This window comes from Polypterus senegalus, chromosome 1 (genome assembly GCF_016835505.1).
Source record: "Polypterus senegalus isolate Bchr_013 chromosome 1, ASM1683550v1, whole genome shotgun sequence".
Lineage (NCBI taxonomy): Eukaryota > Metazoa > Chordata > Cladistia > Polypteriformes > Polypteridae > Polypterus > Polypterus senegalus.
This window is the reverse complement of record NC_053154.1, coordinates 187200649-187223816: the sequence shown is the minus strand read 5'-3', so window position 1 is coordinate 187223816 and position 23168 is coordinate 187200649. Positions and strand designations below refer to the sequence as shown.

The following is a 23168-nucleotide window of genomic DNA, read 5'->3' as shown; positions in this document are numbered from 1 at the left end:
CCTTGTGGGACGAGGACAGGTGAGACCCCAATGTTCCAAAGTCAAAGACATCCTGGAATGGCCCCGTCCGAATACCAAGAGACAGGTGCAGGCTTTCTTGGGGCTGGCGGGTACTACCGCCGGTTCGTACCCCGTTTCTCCGAAAGGGCAGCACCCTTGACTAATCTCACAAAGAAGGGCGCTCCCCTGCATGTGGTATGGAACGACAAAGTGGAACACACATTCAATGACCTGAAAAAGGCCCTAACGTCGGCACCTGTATTAAGCACCCCTGATTTTGGGCGGCCTTTTATCCTCTAGGCCGATGCTTCTGACACAGGCCTGGGCGCCGTGTTGAGCCAAAGCGTCGATGGTGTTGAACACCCCGTGATGTACCTAAGCCGGAAACTGCTGGACTGAGAGGCCAGGTACGCGGCAGGGGAGAGGGAAGCCCTGGCCATTAAGTGGGCCGTGACTTATCTCCGGTACTACCTGTTGGGTCACGAATTCACTCTGGTGACTGATCACGCTGCGCTTCAGTGGATGTCCCTCCACAAAGAGTTGAATCCGCGGGTCACCAGGTGGTTTCTGGACTTACAGCCCTATAAGTTCGCGGTCACTTATCGCCGCGGCGGCCTTCACGCCAATGCTCTCACTCGCATGCATGACCTCTCGGTTAGGTCCGCCCGACCTGACGGTCTTGGGCTAAGGGGGGGGTCATGTCACGCATGCGCGAGTAGGAGGCCGCGGATGGATCTTAAACCACTTTGAAAGACATTCGCCGGCGGGGAGTGGCGGGGTACTAACCTTTCTCCTTTGTCTTCCAGAAAAAGAGACGCATCCGCAATCAAAGCCTGCCCGCAGTACGTCCACTTCCGCCCTTCCTCCGCCATCTTTCCTGACGTCCCATCCTCCCTTACGGTTCCTTCCCAGCATTCCTCCACTTCCGGCCCCTCCTCCATAAAATGGCCGCCGACGCCTCTGAAAGGCGTCGCGCATATGAACTGTTTTGTTTATATTTATCCTGTTGTTTATTTGAAATATTGTGGATTGTATGCTATATACGGGGCCGGAAAAACACCAAACCAATATACATATATACATACATATACATATATACACACACACACACACATATATATATATATAGATATATACACACATATATACATATACTAGCAGAATACCCGCGCTTCACAGCGGAGAAGTAGTGTGTTAAAGAAGGTACGAAAAAGAAAAATTTTAAAAATAACGTAACATGGTTGTTAATGTAATTGTTTTGTCATTGATATGAGTGTTGTTCTCATATCTATATCTATATCTATATCTATATCTATATCTATATATATATCTCTATCTATCTATCTATCTATCTATATGTATATGTTGTGTATATCTATAAGTGTATGTATAGGTTTGGTCACTGAGTGCAAGGGAAAAATAATAAATTATAGTCTATAAGTTATTAAACAGTAAAACATTAATGTTTTAAGAAGTACAGGTACATTGAAATTACATTTTCTATGTGAACGTTCAAATTTGTGCCTCTGGTAATGTGCCTTACCGGCATTTAAAGAAAATTAGTTTTGTGTCCTCTGCAGTGTTAAGAGAGAAAGGCTTTGGTTTGGGATAAAAGGAAAAAGGTGTAAAGAAAGGAAAGTTGCCTTTTCTTTTATATAGTATAGAGAGATGTGTTCGCTGACGTTATGATCGCCTTTTGGGGACAGTCGCGGTGGGTCTTGTGTAGACTGGTGAGACGTCCCCGCCATTAATCGGCTGTGATGGCACTGTCAGTCCTCCACTCCTGTGCGTGTCTTCATAATCCGAGCTGAGGACCTCATAATCATATACGTGCAAAAGAAAGTGTGAATCGCCTTAATATTATTTTGCCGTGGTGTAGAAAAGGGGTCCCGTGTTTGCACTTGTCTGGGCTATAGCGCAGGGGAGGATGAAAAAATTAAAAGTGCTCACTTTGACTTAAGGCAGAAGCGCAGTCAGCGCCTCAAAGGCCGGCACAGCTATCGCGCTGGCTGCTCGACTTTTGCTGGGCAGGAGACCCCAGTTTTTGCAGACACGTTCATGATATCAAAAGTCTCAGCGCTCTTTGGAGGTCATTCATATATATATATATAGCAAAATACCCGCGCCTCGCAGCGGAGAAGTAGTGTGTTAAAGAAGTAATGAAAAAGAAAAGGAAACATTTTAATAATAACGTAACATGATTGACATTGTCATGAGTGTTGCTGTCATATATATGCCTGCCTAAATAAGTCACCCTCGCTTTGCTCTTACTTTTTACCGTTCATTTAATCATGGCTAGTGGCGGAAAAATTATAAAATGGAAGGAGGATGGCTTTACCAAAACAATTATTGATGGCGAATCGATTATTAATAAAGCTTGAATTGGTGATCTGTGTTAACCTCATATTTTTTCATACTTCTTCTCAAACTAAGGTGGTGCGAGGGTAAAATGAATTGGGATGCACTGATCAATGTAATCGGTGTACCAGGAAATCATGCATTGACAAAAGCTCCCCTTTGCTTGTAATGCAAAGTGTGATTAAATGCATTATTTTTTTAACGCGTTATGGAGCACATGCATCGAAGCTTCTCAGCTGTGCTTGTGCTAAGAAAAGGAAAGATTTTAAAAATAACGTAACACGATTGTCAATGTGACCTTTTGTAAGTAGTGCCTGGAGGATTCAGTGTGGAGAAACTCTAGAGACAGCGTGTGTATTAACTTGTGGATTTTTCTGTGAGTATTTGGTGGCAGTCTGACGAAGTTGCTTCGGAAGACGGCGTTAGCCGCGGAGCTCAGCTCAGAGCGAAATGAGATGAATGGGAGGGGAGATGATGACGTGACTCCCCCACCCGCCTTAACTGTCAATCCCCCACAAACACAGTCTCGGAATTTGCATAAGCACACCCCTTCACCTACAATTTGAACTTAGTTACAAAGTGATCAAAACTTTCGTTTATATCCTGCGTTCTCTCATTAAACTTGTATCCCGCATTACCTGTGGGCATGTGAAACGCCAGCGGTAGCCTGTCTATGAACTTAATTTAAAGTTTAGGTTTACACCTTGCATTCTTTCCGAGGTAGCAGCACTCATGAATATGGTAGTATATGTCACTCGCTCGCTTCTTATTGTTTCGCTGCCTTCTCAATTATATAATGCATGTTTTCTTAAGCGCTTTTGGAGGTCTTCCTGGTTTTCTACGCACTGCGTTGACAGTCAGTTCACGTGATTACGTGGGAGGAGTGATGATGTCACACGAAACTCCGCCCCCAAGTCTTTCCAGCTCAACTCTATTACAGTTAATGGAGAAAAATACCTTCCAGTTATGACCATTAGGCGTAGAATTTCGAAATGAAACCTGCCCAACTTTTGTAAGTAAGCTGTAAGGAATGAGCCTGCCAAATTTCAGCCTTCTACCTACACGGGAAGTTGGAGAATTAGTGATGAGTGAGTGAGTGAGTGAAGGCTTTGCCTTTTATTAGTATATATATAGATAGATATATATATATAGATAGATATAGATATATATATAGATATATATATATATAGATATATATATATATAGATATATATATATATATATATATAGATAGATAGATATACACACACACACACACACACACACACACACACACACACATACATACATACATATATATATATACACACACATATATATACTGAGTATCAGAGGGGGGTAGTAGTAAGTTACATTTACTTCAGTAACTTTCTAAAAAAATTGTACTTCTAAGACTAGTTTACTGCACCATACTTTTTACTTTTACTTGAGTACATTTGTGAAGAAGAAACGCTACTCTTACTCCGCTACGTTGGGCAACACTTGAATCGTTACTTTTTTTCCATTAGATAAAGTCTGACAGGCAATTTTCAATCGGCTCTGTAGCGTATGCTGTCAAGTTGCGCACACGCCTTTCATTGCATCTCAACTGCGATTTTAGTTCCCTTTCCTTTCTCTTTCTCAGATCGCTTTTCAGAAGGAAGTCAGTTTCATAGTTTTTATGAACAGTTCGAAAGTGCCTTTCCACATTTTCCTTCTTTGGAATAGCAATGATAGATTGACAAATCAGACAAACGCACTTCGATTGTGACATTGTGAGAGAAAAAAAATCCTCTTCCAATTCCACATCCAGCCCATAAATAACAATTTTTTTTTTAAAATCCCTTCTTTAGTAGATATAAATTGGAAGTCTAACTAGATCACTTAGATAGCCGGAGTTTTGCAGTAGCTTGCGCGTTTGATTGTGTGTGCGGGATGACCAGTGTGTTTAGAAGGCTCTCAGACTGGCCGCCCTGTATGTAAATCAAGTGGCAAATGCTATATAGGGAGGATATATGATAGACTAACATTTAAAAAAAAATTTTTTTGAATGCAACACGATCTACCTGCACTCCCTTTTCCAATCTACCGGTCGATTGCGATCGACACATTGGGCACCCCTGAACTAGAGAGTAAGCATTTCAGCAATGAGCAAATACACATAGCCTGATGGGCCAAGAAAAACTTAAGGCCAGGAAAAAATGCCAGAGATGACAACAGCTCAACATATGGGACCATGCTTTCCCTCTGCTGGTAAGATTGCCCAAAGACCTAACCCTTTAATGGCAAGTAAAATTGTAGTGTGAAGAAGCACACTACTGTTTCTTTTATGATGGAGCAAATTCCTTGGAAAACCACTGCAGATGGTAGCATTCAGAGTATCAGTGTGAATGGGATTCAAAACATTCCCACATATAAATCAAATGTGTGTATAACACATGTGCTACATGCACTCTGTGTGATGGTATTCACTGTTACTGCATAATTTTATTAACAGGTTTTGGTTATGCTACGTATCATAAATTATGTGGCCTCACCTGTGCAATTGTTGGTGTGGGTGTTAACATTCTCCAATTAAGTTGTTTTATTGATGTGTTACACACTAAAAACCATCAGATGAGAAAGTTGGAGTACTGCTTACTTTAAAGCACTTTAGACTGAAGTGCTCGAGTTAGATAAGACTTTTGCAACTCTGACTCCAGTTCTGATGCAAGAGGGCCATAAACAGCTCATTTACAGTATATGACTCCAAATGGACTGGATTAAGGAGTTAATGTTAAAAATCAAAAAGAAAAATCCTCAAATGGATTATACCAGAAGAATGTATAGTATACTATTTGACAATGATGAACACTGAAGAAATACATTTAAAAATGTCTTTAACCAACACTGAAGCATTATTTATTTTTCAACTAGCATACAAGTTTAAATCAATATTACAGAAGTTAGAAGAAGTTATAGTACCAGCGGTGTCTTATTTTTGGAAAGATTAAACAGAGCACAAAAGTTTTGACTTGAAAAAGTGCAAGAAGTGTAAAAGATGGTAGAACTGTAGTCACACAGTAAAAAGCAGATTGGCTACGAGGAAAGACCCAATGATTGCGTTTATAAAAACAAACACATAAATACACATAACTAGCAATAGTGAGAACTGAACAAAAGGAAACGTTAAAAACAATTTCCTTCCTAACATAATATCCTTCAGCAGCAAGCACAGTGCCTAAAAACACTGGATATTTGTACAGTTTAAAAAGACACTGCATTGATATTTACAGACACAGCCTACCTACCTGTAGGCAATTCAGAACAGCCCTTTTTCAAATTTGTATTACTACAAAGACTTGTTAACAAACAAACATGAAAGCGCACAAAACTGAGGCAGTATTTTTTTGTGGTGATTAGTGTATGGATGTCTCATCACGGACAATTACACTATACTGTATAATGTGAATGCCACAGCCTATAAATGTTAGCAGACACATGCTTAACTTCAGCTGTAAGCAAGTAGTTTTACTAGAACAATGCAGTTATATCGCATTTGCAATGCCACTTTTTCACATGAAGCCCTTAGGAGAAGAGCTCACTATAGCAAAAATTAGAATAAAATGGTTTATCATGCCAGCAATAATGTGCTCACTTGCCTGAAAGATAGAGAAAAATGCACTGGCACAAACTAAAAAGGACTGGATACAGATAGGCAGGAGAATAAAGAAAACATTACCATGTGGTGCCATGCACTGCAAGCCTGCCTTTCTTATAATGAAGATGAACTGAAAACAAGAAATGGAATAGTAATACTATAAACATTCAACCTAACCAAAAGAAAAAGGAAAATGATAACGTACAGAAAACACTAGTTTAATGAAGAACTCCAGTTTTGTTGTGTGTAATGGAATTCAGAAGTCTAAAATTCAAGTTAAAGCATTTAACTGAATAGACTGAAACTGACATATCATGAAGTCGACTCTAAGTGGTCTTGCAAAGTTACCCTCTAAGAATAGGTCACAGTAATCAAACAGTTAGCACTTTAGTTGACCCCACGGTGACATTTGGCTTTTTTGGCCCATATAAAATCTGTACAATTTCTGAAAATTAAAAAATATATATATATCAATCAATTAATCAAACAATCAATACATCTGTAGTGGGGCTGTCATATTAGCCAAAAAATAAGGTATTAATATTTAAAGGTAAGTAGATATTTGAATATATTTAACATTTAACTTAGGTTAACAGATCTGTGTGTTACATGAATAATTCTTGTTTATACTTCAGTATTATGGTAACTTTGCTGGATTATTTCAAATATTGATGCTTTTTTTTTGACTCATGTCTCTTTAAAGCATGATTCGCTTATGAAAATATTGTTTCTGTCCTTCTTGCCACGCTCAACTAACATGAGGTTAGGTCATGACAGGTGGGGGAGTATGCACTGGAAATGATGAAAGAGCTCAGGATTCTGTTTGGCGTCTCTCCCCCCCACCCCCCAAAAGGCAAACAACTAACATCCTGCATTACAAATGCATTGTGACGTGTCTTGCTGCTGCATTTATAGCTGTGAGGAATGGGAAGCAGGGCTGAGATTGAGCCCAGGGGATAGTACCTTTTTTGAGGGTGTAGGGCACCTCCCTAGGAAGACCTGAGTGCAAGGGGGTAATGGATAATGTGTTTACGCCAATGAAGCTGAACGGTACAAGTTCTAGAGGATTACAGGTTAATTATCAAGACAGAGTCAGCATGAGAATAGTGAGAGAAGTAAAAGAACAGGCAAGACGCAGGCAGGTCACAGGCAGATTTGTTTAATAATTTTAAAGATTTACAAAGGGCAGCAACAGAGTAAAAGTTTATTTATATTGCAGTGCTCACAATAAAAAGCAATTAAGCAGCTGTGGAGTCACCCGAAAAAGTGATATTGCCACAGCATCAAGTCATTATCCACACAACTGGTCTACTTTTTTTTCCTCTTGTACAGATGTAGCAATATAAAGATGGACTAAATACTTGTATTTACACTTCATTGTTCTAGGAAATATCTGTCAAGCCAGCAGCCACATAAGTTGGTTGACACTCATGAGATTCTTTAAAGTGGGGATTTTAAAGTTTTATAATAAAAAAAAAAATCAGAATTGTTAGTTATTTTCCAATTGCAATAATGAGGAGGTCTTAGCATTACTTTTTGGGCACTAAAGAAAATCTGCTTTGTGTATAAATGTAAATCAAAGTGCAGAGTAATAGGAGAAAAAAAAAACTACAAAGTAGGAGGAGTCTGGCTGTTAGGTTTATTAATGAAGATAACAAGCTAATTATAACAAGTTACACATTCAAATTTACAAAAAGGCAGATTGTAGAAGTGATGTGCAAAAACTATCTGTAAAATATAGCAGCATTGCATAGCTTGTTTGGAGTAACCTGAAGTCAAAATGAGTGTGGGTAAAGCAAACAACCATTCCTTTACAATGAAATGTCAGTTTTTACCTTAGAACAATACCTTTTTTTAATAAATTCAAAATAAAGATGTAATCGGACAGGCCTAGTCTGTAGGCAGCACTTTAATCTTTTCCAAACTTGAGTAGTGTCTGTATTAATCTGAACAATCATTCCAATGGAAAAATATAATATACTTCTAAAAATTTATTAAAAAAAAAAAACATAAGCAAAAGTGATAATAACAACAATAAAATCCTACATATTCTCAGTTTAAAATACTGATCTGTCAGGCTAAAAATATTTTTAGATGAAAGATAATTGATATTAGTAGTAATAATCACCATATATTTGAATAATTTTTGAATTAACCAAAATAACCAATTACCTTTAACACAATTTCATTAAGAAAGAATCAAATATCAGAATAAAGAGAAAAAAATAGAGTGATATACCATGTTTATAAACAAGAAAGTTAATCTTAAGATTAAAATGTTTTAAAAAAGTCTTTGAAGGACAGAGCAGTTAAAGTGGGGCAGCAGTCTTCTATAACAGAATAGAACCAGAAGTAACACATTATGCTGTCATTAAGTCTACTAAATTGGATAAATATTTGGGCTTCTTCAATGAAACCTGTGTGAAAATGCATAAATTAGAAGAGATTTTTAACATTATTTCTTCATTGTCATGAGATAAATGTATTGTTATACTTGTCATCTTTTTTTCACATGTATTTAAATGTCTTCATTTTTACTCAACATACTTTTGTTGGTACAGGGATAAGAGGGACCATGTAGAAAACTCATTTGGCTGTGTGGACCTATTTGTTGAGGAGATTGAATAGTTTTGGAAGGAACACCATTTCAAAATCTCCTTGGCATGGCTGTTAACATATATCCTAATATATCTTGATTAGATTATTTATTAACTTTTGAGTCATATAAATTAAATTACCGGTTCATAGTATTCCTTTTTTGCCCCTCTCTCATGATTTCATAAAACCCTTTTCTCTAATGTAGAGTATTTACTGCTAACTTGAATTCAGGGACTGTAAATATTTCACTGATAGTGGCACATTTTAGAGGTGAATAAACAAAAGTTACATATCTGCGTATCTATATCTGTTACATATCATATTTCTATACAATATTAAGAATGCACATGTGATATTTTAAATATTTTATATAAGAAAATGGTTTTAAATCATATAACTATTTTATTGTGAATTCTTTCAAGTGACGTGCACTCAAGTTAATATGAATACTATGCCTTAAAAAAGAAATACAAAATTAATTTTGAACTTGCTACCTTTAGAAACAGGGCCATAGAAAGATGTCTGCCTGAGTGTTCATTTATGAGCTCATATTGATATTATAGGAAATGGTTTCTGAAGTTACCAGACAGGCCTATAATTATGGATTACTTTTGAAGGTGGTCCACAACAAGATGCAATATAGAACGAATGAGTGTGGTATTTGCTGAATAAATGCATATAGTTGTGACACCACGTAAATTAGAAGCAACATGTAGAATTACAATGTCATTGCCGTCTTTTTCTTTGGCACTGTAGCTTAAGGCCTGAGTTGAAACCTTTGAAAGAAACTTAACATCATCAAATCTTCCACTTCAGCCAAAGTTAAGCTAAAGAATAAGTTTCTCTATAAAACTGCTACAATGAGCCGGTCTATCTGATAAGGCTGTGTCTATCCTAACTGAGTGACACTCTTAAAAACATTTATCTGATATCAGGGCACGAGTGGGCAGCAAAGACAGTAGTCATAATTCTCCATTACCAACTTGCTGACTTAAACTGTTCAACATCCATCAACCAAATAATTGGACTTACAGTATATATACCAAAGAAGGCAAATGGCAAGATGTTCCATCTTTTTATATTTCATTATTTATCTCAGTTTTCCCGCTTTTTCACTTGCGCATTGTAGCAGATTCCCTGCCTCCTAGGATATGGCCGAGGCCCAAGGGGGGAAATCTTACACTTTAGCAGCAGAATATAGCCTATAATAGCATTAGGTGTGGGTGCCACATTAAATTCAGCCTTGCCAAAGGATCATGATGTATTATATTTGATATAGTTGATGGTGTTACTGATGGTGTTACTTAACCAGAAAGTAAAAATAGGTTTTTCCATCTTTACCAGAAAAGATATACTCATCTATATTACTAAACGAAGGTTGTATAGGCCTGAAGCACCGAAAGCGCACGCGCACAGCACCGAAAGCGCCCCAGAGTCAAACCCAGCAGCTTCCCAGAGTCAGTAGGTGGCACCCAAACAACACAACACAACCTGTAAACTAAACTTCAGGTCACAATACAACCGCCGCCCGAACATGAACACCACCGCATATACAGCCTTCGTTTAGTAATGTTTATATATATATGCACGGATGGCAGAGGCCAGAAACAAGCCGTGCACAATACAACTGCCTCCCGAATGCGCACACCACTGCATATACTGGTGCTGGTCATAAAATTAGAATATCATGACAAAGTTGATTTATTTCAGTAATTTCATTCAAAAAGTGAAACTTGTATATTAGATTCATTCATTACACACAGACTGATGTATATCAAATGTTTATTTCTTTTAATTTTGATGATTATAACTGACAACTAATGAAAGACCCAAATTCAGTATCTCAGAAAATTAGAATATTGTGAAAAGGTTCAATATTGAGGACACCTGGTGCCACACTCTAATCAGCTAATTAACTCAAAACACCTGCAAAAGCCTTTAAATGGTCTCTCAGTCTAGTTCTGTAGGTTACACAATCATGGAGAAGACTGCTGACCTGACAGTTGTCCAAAAGACAACCATTGACACCTTACACAAGGAGGGCAAGACACAAAAGGTCATTGAAGAGGTTGGCTGTTCACAGACCTCTGTGTCCAAGCACATTAATAGAGAGGCGAAGGGAAGGACAAGATGTGGTAGAAAAAAGTGTACAAGCAATAGGAATAACCGCACCCTGGAGAGGATTGTGAAAGAAAACCCATTTAAAACTGTGGGGGAGATTCACAAAGTGTGGACTGCAGCTGGAGTCAGTGCTTCAAGAACCACCACGCACAGACGTATGCAAGACATGGGTTTCAGCTGTCGCATTCCTTGTGTCAAGCCACTCTTGAACAAGAGACAGCGTCAGAAGCGTCTCGCCTGGGCTAAACACAAAAAGGACTGGACTGCTGCTGAGTGGTCCAAAGTTATGTTCTCTGTTGAAAGTAAATTTTGCATTTCCTTTGGAAATCAAGGTCCCCCATAGTCTGGAGGAAGAGAGGAGAGGCACAGAATCCACGTTGCTTGAGGTCCAGTATAAAGTTTCCACAGTCAGTGATGGTTTGGGGTGCCATGTTATCTGCGGGTGTTGGCCCATTTTGTTTTCTGATGTCCAAAGTCAACGCAGCCGTCTACCAGGAAGATTTAGAGCACTTCATACTTCCTGCTGCTGATGAACTTTATGGAGATGCAGATTTCATTTTCCAACAGGACCTGGCACCTGCACACAGTGCCAAAGCTACCAGTACCTGGTTTAAGGACCATGGTATCCCTGTTCTTGATTGGCCAGCAAACTTGCCTGACCTTAACCCCATAGATAATCTATGGGGTATTGTGAAGAGGAAGATGCAATACGCCAGACCCAACAATTCAGAAGAGCTGAAGGCTACTATCAGAGCAACATGAGCTCTCATAACACCTGAGCAGTGCCACAGACTGATCAACTCCATGCCACGCCGCATTGCTGCAGTAATCCAGGCCAAAGGAGCCCCAACTAAATATTGAGTGCTGTACATGCTCATACTTTTCATGTTCATACCTTACAGTTGGCCATCATTTCTAAAAATCCTTTTTTATGCATTGGTCTTAATTGATATTCTAATTTTCCGAGATACTAAATTTGGGACTTTCATTAGTTGTCAGTTATAATCATCAAAATTAAAAGAAATAAACATTTGAAATACATCAGTCTGTGTGTAATGAATGAATCTAATATACAAGTTTCATTTTTTGAATGGAATTACTGAAATAAATCAACTTAGTCATGATATTCTAATTTTATGATCAGCACCTGTACAACCTTCATTTAGTAATGTAGATCTCCAAGCCGTGCACAATACAAGCGTCGCGCGAATGCGCACACCACCGCATATACAACCTATTGATGTTGACCAGATAAATAACCAAGTGATTGGATTGCTTCCTGGAGAAAGCCACGTCTTTTTAAGTACTGACAGTGTTGATTCTGAACACGAAACTGAGCATCTTAATTTTCCATTAGAATATTTAAACACTATTAGCCCGGCCGGATTACCACAATAAAATCTTAATCTTAAAGTAGGGACAATAGTCATGCTATTAGAAACCTTAAAACTAAACAAGGTTTATGCAACGGTACACGGTTGGTCGTGAACAGCATGAGAGAAAATGTTATTGAGGCACAAGTGCTTACGGGATCCCATACTGGCAATACTGTTTTGATTCCAAGAATTGACCTTACAAGTTCTGACCTGGAATTACCTTTTAAACTTAAACACCACCAATTTCCCATCATGGCTGCATTTGCCGTGACGATCAACAAATCCCAAGGACAAACCATGGACAAAGTAGGGATTTACCTATCTGAGCCTGTATTTGGACATGGACAACTTCATGTTGCCTTTATAAGAGTCCAGCGTTCGTGTGAAGTTAAAGAGAATGTTTTAACTACTCCATACCAGGGAGAGCTAATTCAAGGACAGGAACCATCTTTACCAAAAATGCTGTTTATAAGGAAATTTTTGAATAACTATTTTGAATTTACCATTTTATTAATATTTTGTTTCCAATTTACTTCATTTAAACCTTTTCACTCCGATATTTGTTTCTTATAAGTGCAGCAACTCAGACATTTTTGACTTAAATGATATAACAATTACATTTTAATTTTAGTTTTAATACATTGGTTAATTATGTATTGAAGTGAATTCCACTTTGATATATATATCCTGGGAAATAATCGGTTTATTTTTCTGAACTCTGCATATTATAAAATTGCGGCAAATGTACATTAATCAACAAGAAGATAAAACAAGAGAAACAAAACCTATTGGAATTATTCATGAAACAAACAGCACCATCTACTGGCATGAACTAATACTAGGCAATATATCTCATTCCTCCCCCCTAGATAACATAATCCTTTAGATAGGCTGGCTGGCGAGTTATTCTTGAAGGATGCTCAAGTTCAACATCTGACAGGCCCTCATTTGGGGTAACTTCAGTGGGCTACTCCTGAATCTGATCAGGTGTCATGGATTTATCATCAGCTGATTGTTGGGACGTAGCTGGCTGTGTGGTATTGTGCTCCTCATGATTTTCCAAGTGGCTCTCAGTCTCCTGAGGCATTGAGTTAATTACTCGCCCAAGTTGGTCGATGTGTCTCATAAATATTCGGCCATCATCTGTCTTAACCTCGTAAGATACTGACCCCATAGCTCTCACTACCATTGCTGGCATTCACCAAGGCCCTGTTGCATAATTTCTTGCAAACACACTATCCCCTGCTTTAAACTGCCTTGTTGGACTGTGTGTAACTTTACAAAACTGAGACTCCTTCTTTCTTTGCAAATCTGACACTAGATCTGGGTCGAGACAATCTAAGCATGTTTTAAGTTTCCTGTTCATCAATAGTTCTGCTGGACTATATCCTGTACTGGAACAAGGAGTTACATGCTGTTGCAGCAGTAACTTTGACAGTCTAAGATGCCAGTCTCCGACCACAATTCTTTTAAGTGCATCTTTAGCAGTTTGCACCATGCGTTCAGCTTGGCCGTTTGACGATGGGTGAAATGGAGCTGTCTTGATATGATTTATGAGATTACGCCCCAAGAATGCCTGGAACTCATCCGAAGTAAACTGTGCACCATTATCAGACACAATTGTATCCGGAAGTCCATGTGTGGCAAACAACTTTCTCAATATTTGAATGACCGCAGTTGTTGCAGCAAAAACAGGGCTGACCTCTAACTACTTTGAGAAGGAATCAACAATGAGAAAAAAAGTTTGTCCTTGATAAGGTCCCGCAAAATCAATGTGCAGTAGAGACCATGGGTTCTTGGTTACCTCCCATGGCTGACTAACAGTTTTGGCTGGAGCATGCCGTGTAGTTTGACATGAAGTACAGCTAGCTACCTAATGTTCTATTTGTTCATCCATTTTAGGCCACCACACATAGCTTCTGGCAAGAGCCTTCATATTTACCATACCAGGATGACCTTCATGTAGAGCAGCGAGCACTAAAGTCTGTGCCTTCTGTGGAATTATTACTCTGTTTCCCCAAAGAAGACATCCCCTGTATGAAGACAGCTCATGCTGACGCCTTTCAAATGGCTTGAAGTCCGCCCCTAATTTTTCCTTCAGCCACTCCTTCCACACCCAGTTCAGTACATGGGCTAACACTGGATCCGCTGTCGTCATGCATGCAATATCAGATGCCTGCAAGGGGGGTCTGGAGATAGATTCTAGCATAAGAACTTCCGATACTGGAGGAATTTCAAATTCTGAGGGGAAATGGCTTAATGCATCTGCATTATTAATTTCTTTTCCTGGGCTATACTGAAGCTCATAGTCATATGCAATTAACAGTAATGACCACCTGAGCATGCGAGATGAAATTATTTGTGGCGTAAGCCCATTTCCTTTAAACAGCCCCAATAATGGTTTTTGTTCTGTGATGATTGTAATACTCCTACCATATAGGTACTCATGAAATTTTTTACTCCTGCAATGATACCCAGTGCTTCTTTATCATTTTGTGAATACAGTAATTCGTTTCTGTATTGGTCATAGTCCTGAGTAATATGCAATTGGAGCTTCATGACCAACACTTACTGTGTGACTCAGAACAGCTCCTACTCAATAGGGGGAAGCATCACAGTTGAGATTAAGTGGTTTCTCCAAGTCATAATGCATTAAAATACTGTCTGATGATAGCAACTTTTTTACTTCATTGAAAGCTCTCTCATGGGTGTCGGACCATTTCTAAACGGTATTTTTATCCAACAGTCTGTGAAGTGGCTCTGCCACAGTGGCCTTATCTTTTAGAAATGAATGATAAAAGTTTAGCAGTCCTAGAAATGCTTGCAGCTCCTGTTTATTACTTGGTGTTGGAGCCTCATGGATCGCTTTAACTTTTGTGGTAGTTGGATGAATTCCTTCAGCATCAACTCTGAACCCTAGGAACTCTACACTTGGTACACCAACGACACAGTTGTCTTTTTTTAGCCTCAAGCCTACATCTGCAAATTGTTGTAGTACTAAATACAACTTTTCAGCTAAGGCTTGCACAGTCTCTACTCCAATTAAAATATCATCAAAATAAGGAACCACTCCCGGAAAGCCTGAAAGTAGGTCATCCATCAATTTCTGAAAAATCCCTGGAGCAATACAAACCCCATACTGCAGGCGAGTAACTCTGAATGCACCTTTGTGAGTAATTATGGTCTGTGCATCTGCATTATCCACTGGCAATTGTTGATATGCGTGTGCCAGGTCTAGTTTTGCAAAAACTCTTCCTTTTGCTAATGTAGTAAGTATCTGATTGATGGATGGAATCTGGTATGGGTGCTCCTGTAATGCCTTATTAATTGTGGATTTGTAGTCAACACATATTCGAACCTCACCATTTGGTTTTAATACAGGAACAATAGGAGTGGCCCAAATGGGATGAGTTACTGAAACTAGTCCACCCTGCTTCACTAGACGGTCGAGCCCTATTTCTATTTTGGGGCGGAGAGCAAAAGCAACAGGTCTTGGTTTTAAACGTATGGGTGCTACATTGGGGTCCAACTGAAAAACAACTGGTGCACCTTAAATTTTCCCAAACCCTTTTCAAACACACAACTAAAATTGTTCAGGACTGACTGTATTGGGTCTGTGGCAAGGCTGTGTATTCCTGTTAACTGAATACTTAAGGGATTAAACCACTCTCCACCAAGTAGACTGGCCTTTGGTCCCTTAACAATAATAAGGCGTAAATAACTCCTGTCCTTCCTATAGTACCTTGACTGAGCAGGCACCCAACACGGTAACATTTTGTTCGTTATAATCCACAAGTTGAATATCACTGGGTACAATAGGAGGAGCATTCCTTGGCCATAATGTGTGGTAGGTCTCCTCTGAGATTAAGGAATACTCACATCCTGAGTCCACTTCCATCCTGCATGGCACTCCTTGTAATGTGACAAGAGTATATGTCTTGTGTCTGGTTGTACATCTCCCACACTGTTGATGATTTCTGCAGAATAGACACGTGTATCACATCCATTTTCAAAACTCTCTGCCTCTGCACTGTCTCTTTGTTCTACTTTGTGAGATGAACTTGCACTTGCTGGCTTGCCTTTCACTGGATAAGCCGCCTGGCGACATACTCTCTGTAGATGCCCACAGCACTTACATTTATGACACACAGCTTCTCTGAAACGACAAATGTCACATCTGTGATTCCACCCACAACCATTGCAATTTCCTTGAGCAGGATCCAAAATGTCTGAGTGTAAGAAATAAGACTTTGCTTTTGAGTTTTTATTTTGCAACTTATGGGTGTCTGATGTGCACAATTTAATAGATGATTCCTATATTTCTTTTGAATGTACTGATGCAGCCTCATATGCAAGTGCTTCTTCCTGAGCTAAGGCAAAGGTTAAATTTAATTTTGCTAAGAGCCGCCTCTGAAGAGCCTCATCTCTGACCCCGCATACAAGTCTGTCTCTCAGCAAGGAATCCAAACTGTTACCAAAACTGCAGTTTTCAGACAGCCTTCGAAGTTCTGCAATGTAAGCTGCAATACTTTCATCTGGTTTTTGTTTCCTCCTATTAAAATGAAATCACTGAACTGTTTCTGAAGGGGTGGGTGCAAAATGATTTTTTAACAATGTTACAATTCCCTGATACGACCTGTCACTGGGTTTAGCAGGGGAGATGAGCGACCTAACAATTTCAAACGTTTTACCTCCAATCACACTCAGCAGCACTGCACGCTTCTGGGCAGCGTCTGTTACCTTGTTAGCTTCTAGAAAAAAAAGTTCAGTCTCTCTGCATACGAATCCCATGAGGCCGGATTTGAAATGTCAAACTCCTCAACGTGGCCTAATAATGCCATTCTGTATATATATTTTATTTATTTTTCCGAATTTAAGTTATGATTCTTTTGCAGTAAATAGCACGCCGGATTACTCACTGAGATCCACTCCTCATCGTCACTATTATGTATTGAAGTGAATTCCACTCTGATATATATATCCTGGGAAATAATCGGTTTATTTTTCTGAAATCTGCATATTATAAAATTGCGCCAAATGTACATTAATCAACAAGAAGATAAAACAAGAGAAACAAAACCTATTGGAATTATTCATGAAACAAACAGCACCATCTACTGGCATGAACTAATACTAGGCAATATATCACATTAATTTTAGTACAAATATATTCATGTAATTAAATGAAAACATTCCCAGGATGCTCCCACCCTCCATCATTTTTCATCCCTCCATAGATCGGAGGGAACAAAGTGATTGCCATTCTTGTATTTGCAGGTTTAATGGTGAGAGCATAAACTTCTGCTATTAGAACTGACGCTGCCAGCACCCAGAACTTGCAACAATATCACAGATGACCTGTAAAAGAACAAGCAGCAGGCACATACAAATGCACACGTACTGAGAAAGCCATAAACCAGACAAAGATTCATCCATTTAATGAGATAATAGACCAATAATAATAATAATAATAATAATAATCTTAAAGCATTTAAAAATTATTAAAGACAAATATAATTCTTAGGTTTGTAGCCTTTTTGTAGAACAAACAGAAAAGGAAATTCAAGACAGCTCAGATTTTTTTGTGGTGTTTGTTTGTTTTATTTGTTCTGCATCAGTACATGAATGCATATACAGTATCCATCTTCTATAATCTTTGTGTTATGAATAATTTTATTATGGTTATTTATTAAAACTCTAATACCAAGTGCTACCTACAAAAAGTGAACATGCTTACTAAACAAAAAAGCAGCTAAACTTTGCTACACTAAAACCAAGACTGGTGTTTCTTATAAATACATACATGTCCACACAAGAGCACATGAGTAATCAGTGCTTGTAAAGGGAAAAAAAAAAATCATGTGCATTCATTCGTATTTATTTTAATACTTTGCATGTAATTGTGTAATGGTTTTTGGTACTTGAGTATAACCAGTAAGTATTTAGCTGACTATCAGAATACATGAATACTCAAAGCTAACTGTAAACACACTAGGGACCAAAACCTAAACAACATTAAGAGAAATCATACTTTCCCATGCCTTGTGCCATCTATATACAAATGCAAGTAAACACAAAAGCTAGTCTTTAAATTGGAAAATGGAACAGTAAGGGGCATTAGCAATGGTCTAAACACACAATTCATCATCCCTCTGAGCAATGTGATTGGTCAGCGTGGCTTTGGTTATGCAATGAAAGAGGAAATGCAAGTAAGTGCCAGTGCATACGGAGGAGTAAAGGTGCATATGGCATGCTGAGAGAATCGCATTCAAAGATGGCAAATATAAAACTGTACAGGCGGTGAGAAAGTTGCCTCGAAATAAATGACAAGATCTGAGGAGCAGGTTTTTCGGGAACAATGGAGAGAGTGTTGGTTAAGAGACAATCAAAGAAGCAAATACAAAGGAAAGGTGCTGATGGTACACATAGTGCCAGAGATAGTAAATATTTTTTTATTACTCTATTACCTGTCTTTGACAGGAACTGCGGATATTTCATGTAGCATAGTGAGTCTGCGGCTTAGAAGAAAAGGCCAGTTTTTAAAAAAGCTTAAAGAGGGGCCGTGGTATTGTGGCCAGAGCGGTTCTCGGACACGATGTGGTGCAGGCATTTCCTCGCTTAAGTGCACAGGTGAGGAATTGTCTGTATCTGTAATTGAGGCCAGGAGCTGCTAATTGCCACCCCTGTGCCACGTCCCCATTATAAATAGGAGAAGTGCAAGTGGGAAGGAGAGGAAGAAGACATGTAAAAAGGACGGCGGTTAATAAGAAGAAAAGGCAGGAAATGAAGGAGCCAGTGTGAGCAAGCAAGAGCAGGCAACTGGGAGAAGTGAACCCTCCCTAGTGGGGTGCTTGGCCAGCACCTGGGGCAAACTGATTGGGTCACTCCTGCTAAGTTTTGCAGAGTAGCAGGAGTGACCACGATCGGCTGCATAAGGTCGCAGAAAGTAATGAGTCAGAGGCTTGGGACGTGGACGTCCCAGTGTGAGCGCCCTGCTCACTGGGGAAACCAAGTCTCAGTCTGGCGGAGCCCAAAGGGAGCAAGGGATCTAAAGGCTTCCAAAACAACAGGAGAAGTTCAGCTGCAGGTAGGGCGACAGTTGAAGAAAGCACAGTGTTTTTTTTTTTTAAAAAAGAGACTGCTTCCAGCCAGTATTTTAACCTCTTTTTTAAAGAATTTATTTGTTGAATTTTAACCTCCACATTTTCACTGTTTTTAATGGATTATTCATTTATTGACTTTTATAAACACTGCACATGTTTCAAAACACTTCTTGCTTTTGACTGTTTTAAAATAAAAGCACTTCCGCACTTTGCACCTTTCCCCTTGCTTCGTTGTGGTTTCCTCATTGTCCAGTTCATCTGGTTACATGTCGGGTTTAAGAGACTCCCAAAAAGGAAGCAGGAGCATGTAGTAGAACCCACATCGTCACAGTTCATAAATAATTTGCTTGCTATGTTACGTTATTCCTTTAATATTTTTTTCATGATTCAGACAGGATGACATCATATGTCAAACACTACACTTGGAAAATAGTTTCAAAATGCCCATTAAAAGGAAACTACATATTGTTGATGTAAAGTAAAAATTAATAGCATAATGAAAACTAAAAATAAAAGGCAAAAACAACCCAACAACTCATTCACGACAGAAATATCTTTATCAGCAAATAACCAATGCATATGTAGAAGGAAGAACAACAGAACAATTGTGCTGTTTCATTCAGAAAAACATTTTTTTTGATCATCGAGCTTGGATAGCCTAAGCTTTACTTACTTCTGTACAGGGAACACTGCAGTTAGTCATCCAGTTTTTTGTTGGATATAAGAAATAAAAGCTTCTATTGACAAACTATTTAATAAAGATTTACTTGATAAATGCTATGGCATTTTGATTTGTTCACAAAGGTCATTACTTTAAATATAAAATGTCAGCAATCTTTAAATCTACTACATTAATTTCCACATAGATGATACAATTATAAATTGAAGATCATTAGATTACTTTTTTCAAATATTAAGAGCTTAATTTTCATTTACTTGACGAAAAAATCAAAAAAATACCTTGCTCATCCAAGATTTTCGCTTGCAGAAAGCTTTTCTTCTTTTTACTGCTTCCCATAGACGTCTTTGGCCTAAAGAAAATTAGATTTTGAAATGGAAGAATAATCATAAAACACATGACTACTTGCTTTACTGATTATTAAAAGCTACAAAATATTTTCATTTTCTACACAACACAAAAAGTGCTATGAAAGTAAGTGGTACTCCTTTCTTTAAACGTTCTACAAGTCAAAGTATATAATACTGCAAAATAATTTCATGTTTTTGCTACTTCCTTGATCAGCTTTGCATGTCTGGACCCTGCAATTTTTCCAACCTACTTGCTCAAAAAAATTGTTCAAGCTCTGTCAGGTCACATGGAGATAGATCATGAGTGAACAAGCAACAACATGTTGAGATCTGGACTCTTTGGCTCTGGCAGTTTTACAAAATTGTGGAAAAACTACAGTGTTCACATGTGCAAAGATGATAGAGAGATCTGCCCAGGCAGACTTAAGGCTGCAATTGCTACCAAAGGTGCATCTATTAAATACTGAATACTTATCCAATCAGTTATTTTTGCTTGTTATATATGAAAATTGTAAGGGGGAAGAACATTTTTATAGGCACTGTACACAACTAAAGGATTATTTATAGCCTACTGTAAGAAATACAACCTTTCACAATATTTCCCTTTCATTTGCCCAAGAAACTCGAGTTTGCACTATTAAATACATTCAAATCAAGAAATAAGTGTTTATTGGCATTAATTGTCAAACAAGTACTACAGCATGTACTAGTAGCAATCGTGTAATTTTTAAACAGGTAACATCACTTCTTCACATTGTTTCTGGCCACAGGCATCCCAATGTACTACTTGTTCTTCTATAACTGGGTACTAACAACAACTCAGTCATTAAATTTGCAGATGATAACACCACCAAAAGACAGATCACCAGCAATGATGAGAGAGTTTACAGAGAAAAAGAGATGCCTTCTGATATACAGTACGTGTACCAGGACAATATCTTCCTTAGTTTCAGCAAAACCATGGAGCTTGTGAAACTCAAAAAAGCAGGAGGCAGACCACACTACCATCCATGCCATGGTGGATGCTGTGGATAGGGTCAGCAGCTTTATATTTTGTATTTATTGTTGTCCCCATTAATGAAATACAACACTGTACACAAACACTATAGTCAGTACACTGTAAGTCTACGCTATTTTAAGTGCTCATGTATCCATGTATGCTCACCAAACTGTATGGTCTGTACTGGTTGCATTAAGTCTGTAAGGCTGCACTGTAAGTCAACACAGAAAATTATGTGGCACACAGATTTCTTTTGTTTACAACATATATGACAAAATCCTTGGAAAGGCACACAATATTATTAAAGATCATAGCCATAATGCATTATCATTATTGTCCCTCCTCCATTCCAGTTAATGATTTAGGATAATTAAGACTTGCACCACTAGATTATCCATAGGTTACCTAGATATTCAACAGCCATATTGACAACTACTTTCTTATAAAAATCATGATGCTGGGTTTAATATATGATGATGTATTTCCTGTCAGTGTTTATATTAATTGTTTGCTTATTCATATTATATTTAAAACTACTGTCACTAGTCTACGGCATAAATACAAGAATATCATTATACCATGATATACTATACTACATGGCAAAAAATTTTAACTTTACCATACTCTAAATCAGAGGTGAGCAATGTTGGTCCTGGAGGACTTGAGGCTTTTGTTCTAACCCAACTGCTTAATGAGAAGTCAGTTATTACTGATAAAACATTTACTGCTCCAGTGACATTTTTCTGTTTCGTTTGATGTGTCTTGTTTTTAAGAATTCAGACCATTAACAGTTCCGTTCACTGTTTTTAATTGCTCCTTATAAGCACTAAAATGCAAATGGCAATTGAAACAACAGTTCACCATCAAGCTTGTTTCCGTTATGTATTCACTGTGCACTATTTGGCTTAATAAAGTACTGAGAAGGAAACTTAAGAGGGGAAAAAAAAAGTGAAGGACTGAAAACTACTCATCAATTTTGAACTTCAAATCATACAGATGATTTCTTTATATAGGAAAAAATCTATGATATTAGAAGAATGACCTGACATTGCAGAGTTAAAAGACTACCAAGCCACAAAATTAAAGAAGATCTGTTATTGGCAAGCATTGTTTTCTAATTAAGCATCAGGATTTGAACAAAAAACTGCAGTCACTGTGGCCCTCTGGGAATGATGTTGTTCACCCCTACTCTAAATAATTAGCCAAACTCTATCGTCAGAAGTCCAGTATTACCTAAATTTCTGATTATTCTACTTGAACAGATTTTTTTTATTGCTAACCTTGTATTAGCAGCAGAATTAGGAAAAAAAAATGGGAATCGTTTTTAATCAAGCTGCTTTGATTATACCTATTATACCTTTTGAGTCTGGGTACCACATAAGCAAAGACAAAGAATGCCTAAAACTAAAAAAACACTTTTGTAGGTTACATGTTTGAAAAGCTAACAGACAAGAATTGCTTGGGCTAAAACATAACTAATAATAATAATTCTTTGCATTTATATAGTGCTTTTCTCATTACTCAAAGCGCTCAGCAACTGCAGGTTAAGGGCCTTGCTCAAAGGCCTAACAGAGCAGAATCCCTTTTGGCATTTACAGGGATTCGAACCGGCAACCTTCCGATTGCCAGTGCAGATCCCTAGCCTCAGTTAAAGTGCAAATCAAACCTCTGGAAAAAAAATTAGTATTTTTCATTTGATAGAGATCTCAACAAGTTTTATACCCTTCATAGTGATTAAGGATTCAATTATTGTATTCATTTTTTTGTTTGGAAAACCACATATGAGGTTTAAAAGGTAACATGGCATGAACTTTGCAATGTAACCCAATATGACAAGCAGCAATTGTTCTGTTATAATGGTTCCATAATTGGTCTTTCTAAAGGTTAAGAAACACTAAGAAAAGGTTGGTTTTCTTAAACTGGTGATGCAATAGACTGTGATTCTAAATTAACTTATTGATTCA

General features: G+C 38.1%; 1 protein-coding gene across 8 annotated transcripts in view; it reads right to left on the bottom strand.

Annotated features, from left to right (window-relative positions):
* Positions 1-23168, bottom strand: part of tnk2b (tyrosine kinase, non-receptor, 2b) — a 402816-nt gene that overhangs the window by 76276 nt on the left and 303372 nt on the right. For all 8 annotated transcript variants that reach the window (XM_039764482.1, XM_039764485.1, XM_039764469.1 and 5 more), the window contains one exon: positions 20136-20206. In XM_039764482.1, the coding sequence (XP_039620416.1) occupies positions 20136-20206 (71 nt within the window). The remainder of the gene's footprint in view (positions 1-20135; positions 20207-23168) is intronic.